General features: G+C 43.9%; 1 protein-coding gene across 4 annotated transcripts in view; it reads right to left on the minus strand.

The window, feature by feature from the left end:
• The window catches only part of COL4A4 (collagen type IV alpha 4 chain), a 192,770-nt gene that overhangs the window by 70,204 nt on the left and 101,864 nt on the right, over positions 1–20,702 (minus strand). For all 4 annotated transcript variants that reach the window (XM_061636823.1, XM_061636821.1, XM_061636822.1 and 1 more), the window contains 6 exons: positions 19,331–19,514; positions 18,620–18,688; positions 17,392–17,499; positions 9,212–9,430; positions 7,028–7,189; positions 685–855 (listed from right to left, as the gene is read on the minus strand). In XM_061636823.1, coding sequence (XP_061492807.1) covers positions 685–855; positions 7,028–7,189; positions 9,212–9,430; positions 17,392–17,499; positions 18,620–18,688; positions 19,331–19,514 — 913 coding nt within the window. The remainder of the gene's footprint in view (positions 1–684; positions 856–7,027; positions 7,190–9,211; positions 9,431–17,391; positions 17,500–18,619; positions 18,689–19,330; positions 19,515–20,702) is intronic.

A 20,702-nucleotide genomic window follows, 5' to 3' on the forward strand; every position in this document is an offset into this window, starting at 1 on the left:
GAGCAGAGCTCTTGCTCTGCAATCCACTCCACCATCCAGTTGCAGCCCGTGACCTGATGCTGGCAGGGATCGTGGAACGGGAACTCCACCCTCCCAGTGGCAGAAGCCCTCGGCCAGTGCCCAACCTGGCCACCCACTGGCTGAGGGCCTGAATCATGGTACTTTGCCCATCCTACCAGCTGACCTTCCCTCCTGTATATGCACAAGGGGACTGGGAGGTCTTGGGAGAATATATAGCAAATTGAAGCATGTATTTCTGTCTCTGAAATGACAAGTTCTAGTTTAACTGCACAACACACTTTCTCTGTTCTAGAGAAGGCCCTGGCTCTTCATAATGTTTCTTGTTCTGCTCTTAACGCTGATTCCGACTGGCTCCAGCAAATGTTACAAGATCTAGACAATAGATGCACATAGATCCAGGGGAAGAAGATTCCATAAATATCCTCAAGCATGATCTACAACTTTGGGATTTAAGCCTGAGCTGTGCCTCTCTGAATCTCTTGGCCCCACTAAAGTGAACCCTTACCTCCCACTACTATGACTCTGAGTCCAAGTCCCAAATGGCCTACCTTCTGGCTTTTGAAGGCCAAAGAAATGTGAGGTGATTATTATAAGTATTGTCTGTATAAATGAATCAGTGTCTTAGGTCTGAAACCAAGACAGTTTCAGTTAAAGTCCATGTACCTTTTTGTCCTGGGAGGCCTGACAATCCATCTTCCCCTGGAAGGCCTGGATTTCCTCTCAAGCCTGGAAGGCCAGGCGGTCCTTGTATTCCAGCAGCCCCAGGCATGCCTTTCATTCCAGCTGGGCCTGGTGCACCAATATCTCCTTTTGGACCTTTGAAGCCTTGTAAACCTGAGTGGTGGTGGAGATGCACCAAATGAACAAATTAGTCCATGCCAACTAATCTATTTATTTAAAATATTTTTATACCATTGATAGAAACACTCTCAAGGACTTAGGGTTGCCAAGTCAGAAGCATCCCAAACCCTTTCAGGATTTCAGGAGTGGGCCTGAGTGATGTCACAGGGGCGGGGCAGAGTGATGTCATTAAGCATGATACATTAAACATCAACCACATTTGCTTGGCACATACAATTCAAACAAAAACATTTATCTGATTGGAAATTAAGATAGAAATCTTAGCTAAGATGGAGCCTGGGTATGGAACATTTAATCTAGCTTACCTGCTTCTGGCAAGAAGGGTTTAAGTGTGCTCAGGCCAGTCACCAGAAGGCAATTGTAGGAAGAAAGGAGCCTAGGGTTGTGGAGATGTTAGATGGGAGCACTCAGGAGTAAAGATGGATGACCTTGAAGGCTACAATTCTAAACACACTTACTAAGGGACTAAGCCCCATAGAACTTAACAGTCCTTACTTCTGAGTAGATATAGTTTGGATTGTGCTATTGGTAAAGCTTGACTAGAGATCCTCTCCAAAGATATCCATATCCAAGCAGGATTGGCAACTAGGGTTGCCAGCTGTCCGGTTTTCACCTGGAGACTACGGATTTTTGGGTTAGGGTTAAAGTAAGTCACCTTAATCTCCAGACTCTCTGCTTTCATTTAAAAAAAAAAGTTTCTAGGTGGTCTGGTTCTTGAGATATACACCAAATCGTCAGTCCCCCCTGCAATGTCTGTTAAATGAGCTTGTAACTGGCTGCTCTAACCTCACCCTTTCAGGTTTGTAGCCAATAAGTGTTGATCTCCAGGCAGTACCAAGACCACACTGCAAGGCCTGAAAACTGTTGTTTTATAAATTGAGTAAGTGTATAGTTTTCAGTCTTTTTCTATCTTGTGTGCAGAAGTTAAACAAGTTTAAATTTTCCTGGGCTGTTGAAGAGGCCAGGGTTTTGAAAACCTTCCCAATAGGAAGCTTTAATCCAATAGTCACTTTTCTGGGACTAAAGCTATAATGCTAATCTCACATACCTGGAGTAAACCCCATTGAATTCAATAGGACTTACTTTTGATTGGACACGATTAGGATTGTGCTGTAAAGTAAAGGGACTTTTGAGTGAACATAGCAAAGAATTGTGTTTGTGTTGTGAATCTGTCTCTCTCCCTCCAATCCTCACTGAATACATTGGGGCTTCTGAGTAAACAAAGATAGGATTGCACTACAAAAATCTTTACAGGTTGTGTAAATAATAAACATCTTTGACAATCATATAAATACCTATCTTTAGCTGTTTTTGCCAATAATTTTATTGTTTTAATTCCTTCTCTAAACTGCTTTGAGGTCTTTTACGATAAAGCAGTATATAAATGTTGTAAATAAAATACATAAATTTTGGAGTCACTGTGACGCTTGGGTCTCTTTCCACTTCCACAAAGGAATCTACCTTATACCGACTCAGGCCATTTGATACCCTCTAGCTCAGTACTGATCACATAGACTAGCATTGGCTTTCCAGGATTCCAGGCAATAGTCTTTTCCAGAAATTGAATGTTAGACCTTTGCATGCAAAGCATATGCCCTGCCACTAAGCTACAGCCCTTCCTGTTTTAAAAAAGTATCTTTTAAAATTGTTCTTTTCAATTCACTAGTGAATGCACATCATACCTAGGGCAGATCCACACCATTCATTTAAAGCACATTCAATACACATTTGAAGCACATGAATCCCTCCACAGAAGCATGGGAACTATAGTTTGTTAAGGGTGGTGGGAACAATAACTGTGAGAGGGAAACTACACCTCCCAGGATTCTTCAGGGGAAGTCATGTGCTTTAAATGCGAGGTGGATGTGCTTTAAATGTATTGTGTGGATCTATTTAATAAATTTGCCTGCATATAAATCATTTTCATTATTTTTTTAAAATGGAAATGAACTATAAACTTTACTGGGTGACCATGGGCTACTCACCATCTCTCAGCCTAATCTGCCCCTCAGGATGAAAACCATGGAGGGGAACCATGAACACCCCAAGGAAGAACGGCACACTTAAGAAGTAGAGGAAGTAATACTGTATAACCATAGTGTGAAATCAGATACTTATCGGGACAGAGTATGAAGAAATATTTATATAATCATGACTGTCCAAGGTGTTTATTATTAACACAACCTGTAAAGATATTTGTAGTGCAATCCTATGATTGTTTACTCAGAAGCAACTCCCAATATATTCAATGGGGCTTACTCAAATAGGGAAGTGTGCACAGAACTGCAGCCTCAAGTGACAAGGAACTTCACTCACCCAACCCAAAATTCAGAATCATGCCACTTTAAGCTGTTTTGCAACTGTTTATACTTGTTTTTATGGTTATTGGATTTTAAAGGGATTTATTTCTTGTTATGAGCTGCCTTGGTTTCCAATCACCAACCTTACCTCACAGGGTTGTTGGGAAGACTCCATATACACACACACACTGGAGATGTAAAAATACACACACACCATATAACAGTTTATTGTCAAAACCAGTCAGTCACTGCAGAACACTTAAAAAAAAACCAGTATTGGTTTCCTACATAATAAAAGCAGTGATACCTATGTAAGCCCTGCCTAATTGCTTTAAAATAGGATTGGAGGGGGAGATAAAGTCCTATTGAAACCTGGGGTTTACTCCAGGTATGTGGGATTAGCATTGCAGCTTTATTCCCAGAAAAGCAATTATTGGATTAAAGCTTCATATTGGAAAGGTTTTGAAAACCTTGCCCTCTTCAACAGCCCAGGAAAATTTAAACTTATTTGACTTCCAGCTAAGAGATCATTTCACAGAAGTTGCAGGGAGGGGGGCGGCTGACATTTTGGTGTATATCCTGTGAACCAGACCACCCAGAAACTTATTTTTTTTAAAAAAAAGAAAGAAAGCTGAGAGTCTAGAGATTAAGGCGACTCACCTGGAGACCAGGAAAGGGCCCTAAAAATCCAGAGTCTCTGGGTGAAAACTGGAGAGCTGGCAGCCCTACTTCAAACCCTTTCCCCCAGTGTGGCCACACAAGCTGTGGTGCCCTGGGGTGGGGCAGGGTGGCTATTTAAGCCCTGCTCCACCTCCACTCAGCCTCTTTGCGGCCTTGTGCAGTGTTCTCATGGCAGTACAAGTTTTACTGGTTGTCATGTGAAGCCAGATAGGAATGTTTAGCTCATTGGCCTTGTTTTAGCTCATTGGCCTTGTTTGCTGACAAGTTTTTTGCCTACCCTGTACTGTTGTTCCAATTTGGCTGATTGACTTTTTTATTCGGCTAATTTGGTTTAATTTGGATTTGGCTGATTGGTCGTCCTTCCCAAGTTACTTTAATACTGTCAATAGGTTAATTTGGTCACACTGGTGGATATGTGCGAGAATTTCACAGGGGGTAGGGTTTGGCGAGAACTTTTAGGTTCAAGACTGAGGTGTTGCTTGTGGGAGACAAAGGGAGGCTGGGTATTACAGACCTGATGCTTAATGGGGTGAGATTACCCCTGAAAAACCAGGTCCGCAGCCTTGGGGTCATTCTTGACTCCCAGCTGTCCATGGAGGCTCAGGTGTCAGCAGTGAGTCGGGCAGCTTGGTATCAATTACGTCTGATACAAAGGCTGCGTCCCTACCTTCCTGTTCATCTGCTCCCACAAGTGATACATGCCCTGGTCTCCTCTCGCTTGGACTACTGTAATGTGCTCTACGTGGGGTTACCCTTGAAAACGGTCCGGAAGTTACAGCTGGTACAGAATGCGGCGGCGCACTTGATCAAGCACAGCCGTCGCCGTGATCACATCACTCCAGTGTTAATGGATCTTCACTGGCTACCAGTTGTCTACCAGGACCAATTCAAGGTATTGGTATTGACCTTTAAAACCCTAAACGGTTTCGGCCCAGTTTATCTGAAGGAGCGCCTCCAGAGTCACCAATTATGCCGCCTGACAAGATCAGCCTCACAAGACCTTCTCTCGGTCCCACTGGTTAAAATAGCTAGGCTGGTGTGGACCAGAGAGAGGGCTTTCTGGATTGTGGCCCCCACCCTCTGGAACTCCCTTCCTCTTGATCTTCGACATACTCCCTCCCTGACAGGTTTTCGCCGAGCCTTAAAAACCTGACTATTCAGGCAGGCCTATGGGATTGGGGAGGGTTAGTTTTATGATGTTTTAATTGGAAACTGATTTTAAATTGACTATGGCTGTGTATGATGTATTGTTGTGTATGATGTATTGTTTTTTTATTGTAAGTCGCCTAGAGTGTCCATTAACCTGGACAGATAGGCGACCAATAAATAAAATTATTATTATTATTATTATTATTAGGCACCCTTTAAGGTGAAAGGTAGGATCTGAGCCTTTTTCTGGGTTGGTGAAGCCTTTTGGCAGGATAAAGTTGTGAGGCCTTGGGATAGGGTGGTGCAGGAAGGCCTCCCTAACCACCCTGTGGGGTTGGGGCTGGGGAAAGGGACTGGGTTTGGACCAGCCCCTTTCCCATGGCAGGGTGTCCTTGCCCAGTTGGTTAAGAGTTCTGTCCTGCACTTTATCTCTGCAAAACATTTTGTATAATCAATTACTTAATTGGCTTTAACTAAATAAAAGTGGCCCTTGTTTTACCCACACATCCCCTTGTCTTGCCTCTTCATTTCCCGACTGGCTGCAAAAACCATAACCTTTAATTTCCGTGAATTTATTTGCAAATGTTCATTGTGACACTGTTGGGCAAGGATACCCAAAGCTGTTTTCATACCTGTAGGCAACTGGGACTGAAGGACCACATCATCAGCATACAATAGCACTGATAGGTATCTGTCAGCAAGCCTATGAACATGGATGTCAGGGTGTCAAGTGCTGAAACTACCAGGTTTATATAAAAATTTAAGAGCAATGGAGCAAGTATGAGACCTTGCTTCAGTCCTTTGGATGCTGAAATAGTGCTGGAGAGGAGGTCCTCTGGATTGCAACTGATTTTTAAATTATTATTTTCATGTAGTTTGTACATAAGAAATAGCAAGTGGCAATTTACTGTAGGGGCCTCGAATTTATGCCAGAATTTATCTCGGGAGACAGAGTAAAAAAATCTACAAAGGTTGCAAACAGCCATTTTAGGTCTGCTGGGATTTTTGTCTACCAAATGTTGGAGCACTAATACCTGATCCATAGTGGATCAGCCAGCTCTAAAACCAGCCTCTTCATCAGCCAGAATATTTTCATGTTCCAAAAGTCATACCTCTAAACTCCTTCCATTTGCTCTGCTGCACTCATAACTCCAAGGAAGATTTTACCAGCTTCAATCAGTAAGATAGCTACGGTCATTCCTGGACTGGGATAGCTTGGTCACTGTGATCTTGGCACTGGTAACCCCAAGACTGGATTACTGTAATGTGCTCTTTGTGGAGATTCCCTTAGGCTTTACCCAGAAGCTGCAGCTGGTGCAAAATGCAGCAGCTAGTTTGTTTACTGGGGAACCATGTCAACATCATATTACACATCTGCACAAAGAGTTGCACTGGCTGCCAATATGCTATCAGACTCAATTCAAGGTTTTGGTTTTAGCATTTAAAGCTGTAAAAAACCTGGGACCTGGATAGGTCACCTAATATATCCCTGACTGGCAACTGTACTCCTCAGATGGAGCACGGCTGAGAATACCATATGCCCCAGAGGTGTCCTTAGCCCATACTAGAATTATTTATTAGATTTTTAATCCCACCCTGCCTCTCAAGGGAGCACAGAGCAGCAAACAAAATAATAAAAGAATACAAAGAATATTCTGCTAGTGTAAGGACTTCTGGCTATGCAACAAAACATCCCCTTCTTCTCCTCGCCCCCTGCACCCCCTAAAATCTATTCTGGTGTTTTCCCCAACCCTCCAGAGCAGATTTAGGGAGGGTGCAGGGGTACGTGGGGAGAGAAGAGGGAGAAGTTCCATTGTGCAAGCAAAAATCCCTGCGTTAGTGGAAGTACTTTACTGGATACCACCAAAGATTTTAATTTTTTTTTAAAAAGCAAAGATACTGACAAATAATTTCAAGGTTGCTAAGAACAATATATTTCAGCCATCAAATGCCTGGGTGAACAGGAATGTCTTAAAATTCCACCTAAACATTAATAATGATGATGATCTGCTCACCTGGAGAGCCTGGTTGCCCAAAAGAGCCCGGAAGTCCTGGTGGCCCCTGCAAGCCTTTGTCACATGCTAGTCCAGGTGAGCCAGGATATCCTGCAACTCCTATGTCACCTTTTCTTCCTCTAAGACCTTTAGCTCCTGGAAATCCTAATATGCCAGGCTGTCCTACAAGGAGATTACATTTATGAGATCCGAAAAAAACTTCCCTGAAAAATAATCTTGTTCAAAATATTTTGACCTGGTTTGCATGTCATGCTAAGCCAAACCTAACAGAGTAAGTATGCAGACTCCCAAAAAGAATATTTCAGCTGCTTCGCTCCTCCCTGATTGTTTCACTGCTGTGCCACGCTGAGCTAGACATGCTTGTGGCTTAGTTCTTCCAGACAAATCACAAGGCATAAACCATAGGAGAAACCTTGGTAACAGCTCATGGTTAGAGCTGGAGAGAGCTAAACCACAAGCTTGATTTTAGATGACACACAAAGCCAACCCATGCCTTAGCTCAGTGCAGAATGTTGCAAAACAACTGAGGAAGAGCAAAGCAGCTGAGATCTCATAAAATCATACAGTTGGAAGGGGCCTATAAGGCCATCAAGTCCAACTCCCTACTCAATCTGTTCTACAGGAGCCTCTGCATTCATGCTAAGCCATAGTTTGCCTTTGCATGACTTGTGATCTAGGTCTTTTGAGTAAGACTCATTTTAGTTAAATCCAATATCAGTTCAATTAAGTTCTTTTAATTGCAACTTCTGCACATGCACCCCTATAGGAGAATGAACAGCAGTGGTATGCTTTGGGTTAGCGCTTGTTCAGTCCAGCTTCTTTTGCTCTCAACATTCGGACTCTATGGTATAACTCAGAGCTAAGAAAAACAGTCTCTCTTTTGAAAGATCTAGTGTACTGAGAAAGATCAAGGTCACAGCCTTACACATTTTCACATCTGCAGGAAAAATAAAATAAAAATGCATTTGCACTAGACCAGAGCTTATGTTCCTCACATATTGAGACAATATTGAAGATAGTAAAATGGCATTGTGGCTGGGAGCTGCTATTCAAAGCCATCACTTCATGTTGCTGCATGGTAAGGGTGGACCTAAGGAAACATTTTTTCTTGTTCATTGCTTAGATTTACAGGATGTTGCCCTTTAGTTTCCTGAGCTGAAAGGGGACATTTTTACTCCCCTCTGCTGCAGACTGGCAATATAAACAATTGCAGCACAGGCTGGCTTCACAGTATGACTTATCCCTCCAGTTTGTACTGCAACTGCCACCCCCAGAAATCCTCACATGATAATGGCAATGCTAGCAACACACTGAGACATGCCACAAAGCAATGAACCTGTGCCTTGAGGAGAGCAGCTATGCATAAAGAAAGTCTGGAATTGAATGTCTGAAGATACAGTAAGTGGAAGTCACTTGTCTCAGATCTCAACAGCACTGTTTGACATAACACATACTTCATCCAGCAGAAACCAATATTTAGGACGCACTATACACCTTTCAGACTGATGCTGCTGCCTCATTCTTCATCAACCCACTCATGGAGATGGAATTTACCAGAGAACAATTTAACTCGCATGATTTGGTAATGCCTGATTAGAAATAATCTCTGCCACGTGGAAAGATGCGACAAGGCACATAAGTCAAGGGGGAGTATGTTGTTGTTTTTTTTAAAAAAATCTCTGGTTCTTGTTCCATTTGTTATTAATCTGCTTGTTCATGAATTGTTATCTGCTGCTTTTTCTAATAATGTTTTTGTTATTACTCCTTTTACTGCAATAACTGTTGCTTTGGACAAATCTTATAAACATGTGGGATATGTTTAATTTATTAACCAATGCTGTGGATTCTAAATAAAAGACACAAACTGTAAATATGTGAGACTATCTGGATTTTGTGTCTGTGTGTCTGTGTATATGACTATGCCTCTTGGCTATGCCTCTGAGTGTACACTCTCTCACCTTCCCTTTTCTCTTTCTCTCTCTCATTTTCAGCTGGGGTTTCCCAACATAACCTGACCTTGTGCCTTTCAACTTCTTATACTAAAGTGTTGTTTATCGAATGATTCGTATTTTTCTCCCCTCCCTCCAAAAATAATTGGGGGGGGGAGAGAAGCAGCTTATAGTCAGTCAATTATCAATAACAAAGAAAAAATACAAGATGAACATGCACAAATTTGATTCATACCTTGAAGTCCAGCAAAACCTGGGTCACCTTTTATGCCTGGCAAACCTGGTAATCCTGGAAGACCTCTATTGCCTGGAATTCCTGGGGGACCATAACTGATGTCACCTGGAACACCTTTTGGACTTCCAAGACCGGGAGGGCCTGGCAAACCTGGAGCACCATCCAGCCTTGAACCACTTTCACCTGGATCACCTGGATCGCCAGTCTCACCCTTGAAACCTACAGAATAATTAAATCTAGATGACATAGGATCATTTTCTTAATTTGTTAAATTTAACATTTAATGATACATATGAAATAAGAATGGTAAAGAGAGACCTCCTAGATGAGGTGCATCTAGTCAAGCATCTTGTTTCCCATAGTGGCCAATTAAATACTCATGGGGAGGCCATAGTGGGGCATGAAAGCAATAACTCTCCTCCATTGTTTGCACCAGGCCCTGATACTCAGTGGCATACTCTCTGGGGGAAGGGTCATAACTCAATGATAGGGTGTCTGCTTTGCATGCAGAGGGTCCGAGGTTCAATCCCTGGCATTTCCAGGTAGGACCCCTGAAGAAATTCTGTCACTCAGTGTAGACCAAGAGTTTCCAAAACTGTGGTCCATGGGCCACCAGCTTTATTCAAGTGATCTGCAGCATGTCCTCATTAAATATTCATATTAATTTTATTTTTTATTGCTTTTTATTTCTTATATTGTATTTTATTGTATTACAATTTGAATTCTATGGAATGAAATGAAATACAATATAAAAAAATAAAAGCAATAAAAAATCTAAAAAATTATACAGCATCTAGTACAGCGCATTATAATTACTACAACAGGTAAAAAATCTGCCAAGACCATAAGCAATTTTCAAGTGGTCCATGGGGAAAAAAGTCTGGGGAACACTGGTGTAGACAATACTGAACTAGATGGACCAATGGTCTGCCTAAGCATAAGGCAACTTCCTATGTTTTAATATTATAATATGGATGTTCAATTAATCCATCGTGACTAATATTTCTGTCTATGTTTTTCTCTAATTCCCAAGAATCCATATAAATGTACCATTGGTCTCACCTGAAAGGTGATTTTCATAGGAAGGGGCCATCACTGTGGGTAACAGTTCCACCTATCGTGCGAAGGCAAGAATGTTTTTGAAGTCAAGACTAGGGACGTCATGCCCCTCCCACTCTCCAGTTCATTCGTAGCGAGTCTAAAAGAGATATCTAAAAATACAAGAACAAGGCCAACAGGCCCGCCAGGAAAATAACATAATAGTCACATGCATAACAACATGACTCTAACCTAACTACATAACATAACAGAACTAAAAGTCTTGACTTCACTCTTACATTTAAATATAATATGGAAACAATAACATATAACCCATTGATAAAATCACTAGTCATCCTCCAACTGGGAGGGTCGTGATGGCCCCTTCCTATGAAAATCACCTTTCAGGTGAGACCAATGGTACATTTTCCATAGGAAGTGGGCCATCACTGTGGGATGTACCAAAGCAACCCATATAGGGAGGGACCACCCACATGTTAATCCTCATTAAGAACCTGTTGCAACACTCGTCTGCCAAAAGAAGCATCAGCAGAGGCATAACGATCAATTTTATAATGTCTTATAAACGAGTGTGGGGAAGACCAGACTGCGGCCCTACAAATATCGGCAACAGGAGCATTAGTAGCAAAAGCAGCCGAAGTGGCAGCTGACCTAGTAGAATGAGCTGTTATACTAGCAGGAACTGGCAGCTTCAGGGACTCATATGCTAAGGTAATGCATGCCCTTAACCAACGGGATAAGGTAGGATTGGATACTTTATGCCCCATAGACCCTGGATGAAAGGATACAAACAGAGACTCCGTTCGTCGAATCTCTTGGGTCCTAGACAGGTAGGTCCTGAGAGCCCTCCGGACATCCAACGAATGCCAAGCCTTCTCGAGAGGATGAGTAGGATTCGGGCAAAAGGAAGGCAAAACAATGTCCTGGTTGCAATGAAAAACTGAATCGACCTTGGGACGAAAGGAAGGGTCAGTCTTCAGCACAACAGAGTCCTTATGGAAGACGCAGAGGTGTCTAGCGGAAGACAATGCGCTCAACTCCGAAACGCGTCTGGCAGATGTGATTGCAATCAGAAACAGGACCTTGAAGGACAGAATACGTAGGGGCACAGTTCTGATGGGTTCAAACGGAGGGCGTTGCAAAGCCTGCAGAACTTTCGGCAAACTCCATGAGGGGAACCGATGGACAACAGCCGGAGAGCGTAGGGCGACTCCCCTCAAAAAACGTTTGATGAACGGATGTGAGGAAATATGATCTCCAGGAGAGGACACTGAGAGAATGGATGACAGAGTAGACGCATGTCGACGTAGAGTGTTGGGTCGAAGTCCCATCATAAAGCCACTATGGAGAAATTGGAGCACCTGGTGCACATTGGCCTGGGATGGATCGTGGTGGTGGGACTGACACCACTTGGAGAAAGCCACCCAGGTATGTTGATAAATGCGAGTGGTAGATGGTCTTCTCGAGGCCAAAATAATATCAATCACAGCGTCCGACAGTCCAGCTGACCTCAAGTGTCTCCGTTCAAACGCCACGCTGTTAGATTGAGCCAAGTAGGGTCCTGGTGCAGTACTGGACCCTGGGATAAGAGGTCTGGCGTTACTGGAAGTGTCCAAGGGTCCATCATTGACATTGCCAGAAGATCTGAAAACCACGGACGGCGTGGCCAAAATGGTGCTATCAGAACCAGCTGTGCCCTTTCGGTTCGCGCCTTCCTCAAGGTTTTGGCTAACAATGGTATGGGAGGAAAGGCGTACAATAGACCGTCTGGCCACGGTGTTGTCAGAGCATCCACTGCTTCTGCTGTTGAGTCCAGGTATCGGGCAAAGTACCTGGGAAGCTGGCAATTGTGACTGGAAGCAAACAGGTCGACTGAGAGGGCGCCGAACCGACACTGGAGACGATGGAAAATGGCTGGATGAAGTTTCCATTCTCCCGGGAAGACCTGTTGTCTGCTGAGCCAGTCTGCTGTCACATTCAAAATCCCTTTGAGGTGCTCTGCTTTCAGGGATTGTAGATGTTGTTCTGCCCAGACAAAGATGAGGGAGGCTAAGTCCTGCAGAGGACGAGACCTGGTGCCCCCTTGTCTGTTCAAATGTGATTTTACACACGTGTTGTCTGTTCGAATGAGCACATGATGCAAAGGGAACAGAGACTGAAAATGACATAGAGCCAAGTGGACAGCCTTTAGTTCCAGCCAGTTGATGCTTCGAGCTCGCTCTGCATTGGGCCAAACCCCCTGAACATACTGGGAGTTGCAGTGGGCTCCCCAACCTATGAGGCTGGCGTCTGTGGTCACGACGGTTCTGCGGGGTTCTCTGAACGACGTGCCCTTGGAGAGGTGTTGAACCTTGGTCCACCAGCGGAAGGAGAGGCGCAGAGCGGGGCTCAAACGAACTTTGCGATGGTTGGAGCTGGCAATGTCTTTTTGAAAAGGCAACAGAGTCCACTGAAGGGGCCGAGTGTGAGCTCGAGCCCAGGGTACAATGTGGATTGTGGAGATAAACATCCCGAGCGCTCTGGCGAGAAGCATGACGTCTGCGGATGTTTGTTGCATCAGGGACCTTGCGATGCTTGTGATGGCAGTGATGCGATCTGGAGACAGGAAGACCATTGCCTGCAGGGTGTCCAACATTGCCCCAAGATGTAGTAGGCGTTGGGTTGGTTGGAGATGGCTTTTGTCGAAGTTGACCAGCCAGCCGTAGGTCTGCAAAACATTGAGGGTGATCATTAAATGATGATGAGCCAGCTCTTCAGATTTGGCCCGTATAAGCAGATCGTCCAAATATGGGTAGATATGAACCCCTTGGGTCCGAAGGTAAGCCACTAGGATGAGTAGCACCTTGGAAAATACTCTTGGAGCAGAGGAGAGGCCAAATGGCATCGCTCTGTATTGAAAATGTTGGTGACCAAAGGCAAACCGAAGAAACTTTCTGTGGGCTATGCAAATGGGTACATGGAGATACGCTTCCTTAAGGTCGATAGAAGCCAGGAAGTCTCCTTCATGCAGACTCTCGGTAATGGAATGGAGAGATTCCATTTTGAACCTGCGGTATGTTACAAAACGGTTGACAAACTTGAGGTCCAATACTGCCCTCCAAGATAAATCTCGTTTTGGCACAGCAAATAGGAGGGAGTACACCCCTTCCGATCTCTCAGTTGTGGGAACTGGCTCTATTGCCGCTATGTGCAAGAGGTGATGTATAGCTGTCTGCATGATGTTGTGCCTGGCTGGTGCCCTTGGGCAAGGAGACGGGTGGAATCTGTCTGACGGGGCTGCCCAGAACTCTATGGTATAGCCATAAGTGAAGAGGTCCCTGATCCAGGGGACCGTAGTAAGGCGCAGCCATCGATCTCCAAAATTAAGTAATCTGCCACCTATGGGGATGGCGTTAATACTACTTGTGTAGGCGAGGACCTCCCCTATATGAGGACGATGAGTTGCCCCTGCGCCCTTGGTACTGACCTCTGCCCTGGGGGCGTCGGTTCCAGGAGCCCCTGAATGCGTTGGAATCATAGGGTCTGAAATCGCGGCCTCGTCCTCCTGGTCGCGTTCCTCGAAAGGGCTGGTTAGAACGAAAGGAGGGAAATCGCCTGAGGGGCCTGTGGTCGATGTTCTTGATTGTGGCTAGAACCGGTTTGTGGGCGTCTTTTGGATCAACCAGAACTGCCTTTAGAGCTTCCTCACCGAAGAGTAGAGATCTGGAGTAAGGAGCCTTGGACAGGTTCAATCTAGCCGCTGAATCAGCTTGCCAGTGGCGAAGCCAGAGGGTGCGACGAGCGACTATTTGAGTCGTCATGGCTCGTGCCCCTAATTGGGTGGCATCCAAAGTGGCATCGGCCACAAAGGCTGCTGCCTTACGTAACTTCAATAGTGCTCTTTTGAAGGCGACAGGATCAGGGTTATCGTCCTCTAGAAGGTCATCCAGCCACATCATAGATGCTCTGGAGAAGATGGAGGCTGAGGCAGAGGCACGCATGGCTAGGGCAGTGGCCTCGTGGTTCTTGCGGAGGGCGAAGTCTATTCGACGTTCAGTAGTATCTTTTAGGTGGGATTCCCCTTCCCTGGGCAAGATAGATCGTGAAACGAGGCGAGCGATTGGTTCATCTATGCCAGGGACATCTAACTTGGTGGCGAAGTCTGGGGCTAGGGCGTAAAGTCTGTCAGCCATGTTCTTGAAGCGTCGAGCTTTGAGCGGGTGGGCCCATTCTTCGGAAGCTAATTTGGCAATTGGGTCCGGCACCGGGATGTAGTGTTCAGTAGGTGCAGGGGATTTGAGGACCTTGGCCCCTTTGAGAGTTGGAGCGGACGAAGTTGAGGGCGCAGTCTGGAGACCAAGGGTATGAAGTACCCTACGTGCGAGCGGTTGGTAATCTGAGGTATTGAACAAGCGATACGATGTATCCTCCTCATGATCTGAATAGTCGCTCCAGTCGTCTCCTTCAACATGGTCAGTGAAAGTTAACTCCTCCGCATACGAGGCTTCGTCCGTACATCTGCCTCTGGCTAAATCGAAGGGATCTGGCGAGCAGGAAGGATGAGCAGCATGGAACGCGCGTTGGTCCATGTTGAGTGGGGGTCTGGCAGGAACCTGTGGTAGTGACTGCATTTGTGTGAAATAAGCCAGCATGGCTTGGAGTTGGGAGAGGAAATCAGGAGACAGCTGCAGACCAGATGTGTGAGATGTATGTGCCTGGTGGGCTATTGGAACAGATGTCTGAGGCGGTAAGCCAGAGGTAGGTTCGTTAGGCGAACCGTGAGGGGGAAAGCCAACAAACTCTTCCTCGTCAGAGGCAGGAGCAGGAGAATGGAAAATATCACTTATGTGTGTCTGTGCTGTGGTGGTTGTTGGCACAGAGACATAACGAGGGCGCTTTGGTTTACTATGGCTGGAAAGATGTTTTGTCTTAGCCAGTGCTTTGGCATGTCTGGTCTTAGACGTGTTAGTATGTTGTGGCTTGGCTGATTGTGGCATGTCTGGCTGATCTGGCACCATGTGTGTTGATGGTGACATGCCTGGCTGTTCTGCCATCTTATATGAACCTGGGTGCAGTACACTGCCACGGAGGGGGCAGGATGTAAAGACCCGAACTGGCACAGCGTACTACCACGGAGGGGGTAGGATACACTGGCAGATGGCGAATGCACTGCCACAGAGGGGGCAGAATGCACAGAGGTATCAACGTTAATATAATATAGGCTGTTTTAGAGTTGGCACACTCAGATTAGTGCTGTAGGCTGGGTTTTTGGCTTGTTCACGGCCCCATAGGGGGCAGGATATGTAATGTAAATCAGATTTAGTACAAGTCAGCCACTGATATTAAAGCTCCAGCCTTGATAATGTAATCCAGCCACTAGGATTAAAGCTCCAGCCTTGATAATGTAATCCAGCCACTAGGATTAAAACTCCAGCCTTGATAATGTAATCCAGCCACTAGGATTAAAGCTCCAGCCTTGATAATACAATCCAGCCCACTAGGATTGGAGCTCCAGCCTTAATAATACAATTCAGCCACTATGATTACAGCCACAGTAAAAATGTGTGTAAATCAGCCTTGTGTAAATTTGTCAGCAGCACATATACACAAACATACAGATAGATAGCCTGCAGGGGAGGTATCCGATGCTTAAAAAATGGTAACGAAAAAGGCGGGAATTTTGAATTTCAAAAAATGGCGCCCAGAAAAACGGGCGGGAAAAAAACGATCAAAAGGGGGCTGAGGAAGAAGGAGCAATGGCGGCCGTCGGAAGCGAACTGGGAGAAGGGCTGCCCAGCACGGACTCGCCGAAAGCCGCAGTAGCGGCTCTGGAAAAACTCTGGAAGGGCAGGTAGAGGCAAAAAACGGCAGCCGCCGCAGAGAGAGCCGCAATAGCGGTCTGTAAAGCCCTTCGCAGTGGGATTTAAGCCACGTAGCGAGGGCGATCTGCGGTAAGGAGTAAGAGCGGGAGCCGCAGCTGCAAGCTCCCGCTGAGATCGGATCAGCCGCAGCCGCGGCAACGATCGGGGGGGGGAAGGAGGGTGGATTCCCCTTCCCTCACAAGCGATCAAGAGATTGGATCAGCCGCAGCCGTGGTAACGATCGGGGGGGGAGGGAGGGGGATTCCCCTTCCCTCACAAGCGATCAAAAGCGATCAAAAAGAGAACCGCAGCCGCGGTCACTGAGGGAGCCCCCTGGCTACGGATACGACAGAGCCGGGGGGGGGAGGGGGCTTGAAACTGCCAAAACAAAGAGAGCCGCAGCCGCGGTCTCAGAGGAAGCCCCCAGTCAAGGAAATAAAAGAAATTAAATAGCCTTGAGGAAAGGGGGAAGAGAGCCGCAGCCGCGGTCTCTGAGGGGATCCTCAGTAGGCTAGACACAAAAAACGGAAAAAAGGAAAAAAGGTTTTAAAGAGAGATAGACTTAGCTAAATGCTACGTGAAATTCCAATCTTGTTCGTACGAAGGCAAGAATGAACTGGAGAGTGGGAGGGGCATGACGTCCCTAGTCTTGACTTCAAAAACATTCTTGCCTTCGCACGATAGGTGGAACTGTTACCCACAGTGATGGCCCACTTCCTATGGAAAATACTGCAACACTCTGAGCAATTTGACTGGGAGCAAGTGGAGATGGGCAGTGTTTTGGATCATATTCATCCGGGGCAGCCAACATGGTACCTTGGATGTTGCTTGACTACAACTCTCATTATCCTTAACCATTGGCCATACTAGCTGGGGCTGATGGGAGTTGTAGTCAATAACACTAAGGGGGACCACGTTGGCTACCCCAGATTAATCTACCTCTTTGTTTACTGTGAGTTTCTAACCTGAAGAGATATTTTAGGATATAGCAGTCTGGGTCTTTAACAGTTACTGGAAATTTATCTCAAACCAGCTTCTGTGGGAAATGAGGTCTGCTGGGACTTGAGTACAGGGGTAGAAAGTATGTGAGCAACAGTTCTTCCCTAAAACTGATTTTAATTAATGACCCTACAACATTCAGATATTCTGCTTGCACTTAAGTATGAGGCACAGAGGAAGAGAACCAAAGACAGTTGAAGGTAATGCAGAGTGGTTCTTGTATTATTGTCAGTGCATTCCCACATTCAACAAATACAGATACTCTGCCCTTCTTTCACTTACCTTTTGGACCAGGATGGCCCGATGTGCCTGGTCTGCCCTGTTGGCCTTTTGGGCCATCAAAACCATTAGGACCAGGTTGCCCAGGTTCTCCTCTTAATCCTTTTGGACCTGAATATACAGAGTGAATACAAATAATGCTTTACTTAGTTCAATGCTTTGAAACCTTGAAACAAAGCTAGCTGGATCTATTTTGTAAATATGTGGATTTTCTTTTGTAAACATTTTGGGCAAGATCAATTAATCCTTGTGATTTATAACCTTCCTGTTCCAGCTGCCTCACATACACCTTGTCTGGTTATGTGTTTTGTGGGGAATAGATTTACTGTCATTCAAATCTACTTTTATATGTATATGATCAGTGTGCGCAACTCTAATTCAACATTAAGTGATTACAAAGATCAAATGACATGGATAATTTGAAATGTTAAAGATATCCTATCTTGCTATGATATTTACAATTTACAGATTTCTCCAACAAGATTCCTTCCAAGCCTCCAAAGTAATACATGGAACATTTTCTACATAGCCTGTAATGGGTGGGGAACATGTGGCCTTCCAAATGTTGCTAGACTACAACTCCCATCATCCCTTAGCATCCAACAACACCTGCAGGACCAAAACAACGTTATTTTTAAAACTTTATTCCAGAATAAAATAAATATTTTTTTCCTTTTTAGAAGATGAGAAGTTCCAAGGTTTTAAACTGGAAGGATAAAGAGTCATTCTAAAGCAATTGCGATGGAAATTCAGTAAAATCTCTACGTTTTCTAATATTTTGGAGCTGGCCAAAAGCAGTAGTAATTGTAAGGGACTTATCAGGTCACTACCACTCAGACGGATTCCAAAGCTTTTTATCAAATTAAATTATGGAGACAGATTTGGCCCCACATTTCTTTTGAACATAGTTTTCCTCCAAAATTCAAGGCAAAATGCTTCTGAGATTTATATCAGGAATTTCCCTAGCTATACCACTCCAGGATATAGCCACATAAAAGGAAAGTGCCAAATTTTAATTTTCCATCAAGTTCATCAGTGCAAAAGTGCTATCTTCATTGGATATCAGACCTTGCCTTTAATTTTTGGCTATGACAACTCTGCATTTGTGTTTCTTTTCCAAACTTGAGAGTGCCTACCCTAAGCTTTATTATTACAAGTTTAAAATTAAGAGTGGTCTGTATAATTAGAAGACAGATAAGCACAACATCTTATTTCACACCTGCAGCCATACCTGATATACCCTGAAAACCAGGTGCACCTGGATTCCCAACATATGCTGTTGCATACGGAAGTGTAGCACCTAGAAGAAAAGCAATGCCCATGTTATGTGACTCAACTTTCAACATCTCAAACAACAGAACCAGCAGAAATTGTATTGTGGTTGATAATTACTTGAAAATTTGCAGTTTCTTAACTGCAAATCTAATTTTGGTGCTGAATTTTCCATTAATTTGCTTATTCTCTATTGTTATGGATCAGATTTTTATGTAGTGATTTTTTTAAAAAAAAAACCATCTCTAAAATATAGATTTTTAAACATTTCCTTTAATTTATTGGTATTTGCTTTCAAAATATAGATATTAATATCAATTTTTTTTGTGGAGGGAAAAAACACATCAGTAAAAGCAGCGGCTAGTGGCCAAAGAACAAACTTAAATCGATACCAGCCTATTAGGTCAACAGAATGCTTTTGGACTGCACCAGCCAATGGATGCGATCCCTAATCATTTTTGTTCCCCTTGCAAACATTCCAGAGAACAATCACATGCATATTTACTTGGGTGTATATGGCATTTACTTCCAAGTAAACATGAACAGAATCAGGCTGTGTGATGAGAAGCAAATTTATCAATATTTTATTTTAATCAATATATTATTGCACTGCAATGAAATACTCAACTGAAACTTATGTTTCTTTTGAGTTTTCTCTTTTCAGTGTTACCTTTTTGACCCTTTGGGCCAGGTGGTCCTCTTGTACCAGGGCTTCCTGGATTTCCAGGCAGACCCTGGACACCTTGTGGACCCTGAATTCCAAAACCTGATGGTCCCATGGGTCCTCTTGAGCCAGGAAGTCCAGGGGGGCCAGGAAATCCCTTATCACCTGCTATAGCTCTTCCATCAAGACCCTGCCAACAATAAACACAAATACACAATAATACACTTGAACTCACTTCCAGCTGACCTCTATAACGTCACCATACTTCTGGTTTTGAAAATGGCCTTGAAAACTCTCTTGCTCTCGGTGATTTATTCATGAGTGATATTTCACCTTGCTATTATGCTCCTTTTGGCTGATGGATTTGTTAAAACAATGTTTCATTTCTGAACTGGACATGTCACTATTGTTGGTTTTATTAGTGTCATGGTTTTATTGGAAGTTTTGCATTGTATTTTATCTCATCGCTGTTTAAAATTATATTTCCATTTGTGTGTAACCAGTTTTGAAAGAGTTCTGCTCATAAAGGTGGCCCATAAATGCTTTTAAATAATTAATTGTGGCATGAACAGCAATTAAACAGTACTGCAAATAGGTTCAAAACTGTATCTACATGTAGTCAGTTACATAAATGTATATGTAAATAACTGACTGACAAAACAAAGGTAGGCTTATAGTTATCTTAAAATTTCAAAAAAAATCCAAACAATGAAATAATTAATATTTATTTATTTAAGAAACATATATATTGCCCTTAATTAGAAATTATGCCAGGGCAGTTTACAATAAAAAACATAATATTTGTATATATTGAAACACAACATGATACTAAAAAAAAAAAAGGGGGGGGGAAGCAGAATGAGATCTAAATAGCCTAGAAGAATAAAAAAGCTTTTGCCCAGGACTGGGACAACTTCAGGCTTGCAAGATCTACTTTGTTTTTCACTAGAACCCCATGATTCACCAACCACAGCCAGGAGCACAACATATACCATTAGAATTAAAGAACAGATGCTTCAGAATATATTCTAACGGTAGAAATTGATTTTCATTACCAGAACTGCGATGAGCTCTCTGTCCTTTCACACAAACTCCTGGTTCTTAGAATCATAGAACAGTAGAGTTGGAAGGGGCCTATAAGGCCACTGAGTCCAACTTCCTGCTCAATGCAGGAATCTAACTAAAAACATACATGACAGGTGCTGTCCAGCTGCCTCTTGAATGCCTCCAGTGTTGGAGAGCCCACTACCTCTCTATGGAATTGATTCCATTGTCATATTGCTTTAACAGGAAGCTGTTCCCAATGTTCAGCCAAAATCTGGCTTCCTGTAACTTGAGCCCATTATTCTGTGGTGATTGAAAAAAGATCCCGGCCCTC

The sequence above is a fragment of the Rhineura floridana genome, chromosome 7 (assembly GCF_030035675.1).
Source record: "Rhineura floridana isolate rRhiFlo1 chromosome 7, rRhiFlo1.hap2, whole genome shotgun sequence".
NCBI lineage: Eukaryota > Metazoa > Chordata > Lepidosauria > Squamata > Rhineuridae > Rhineura > Rhineura floridana.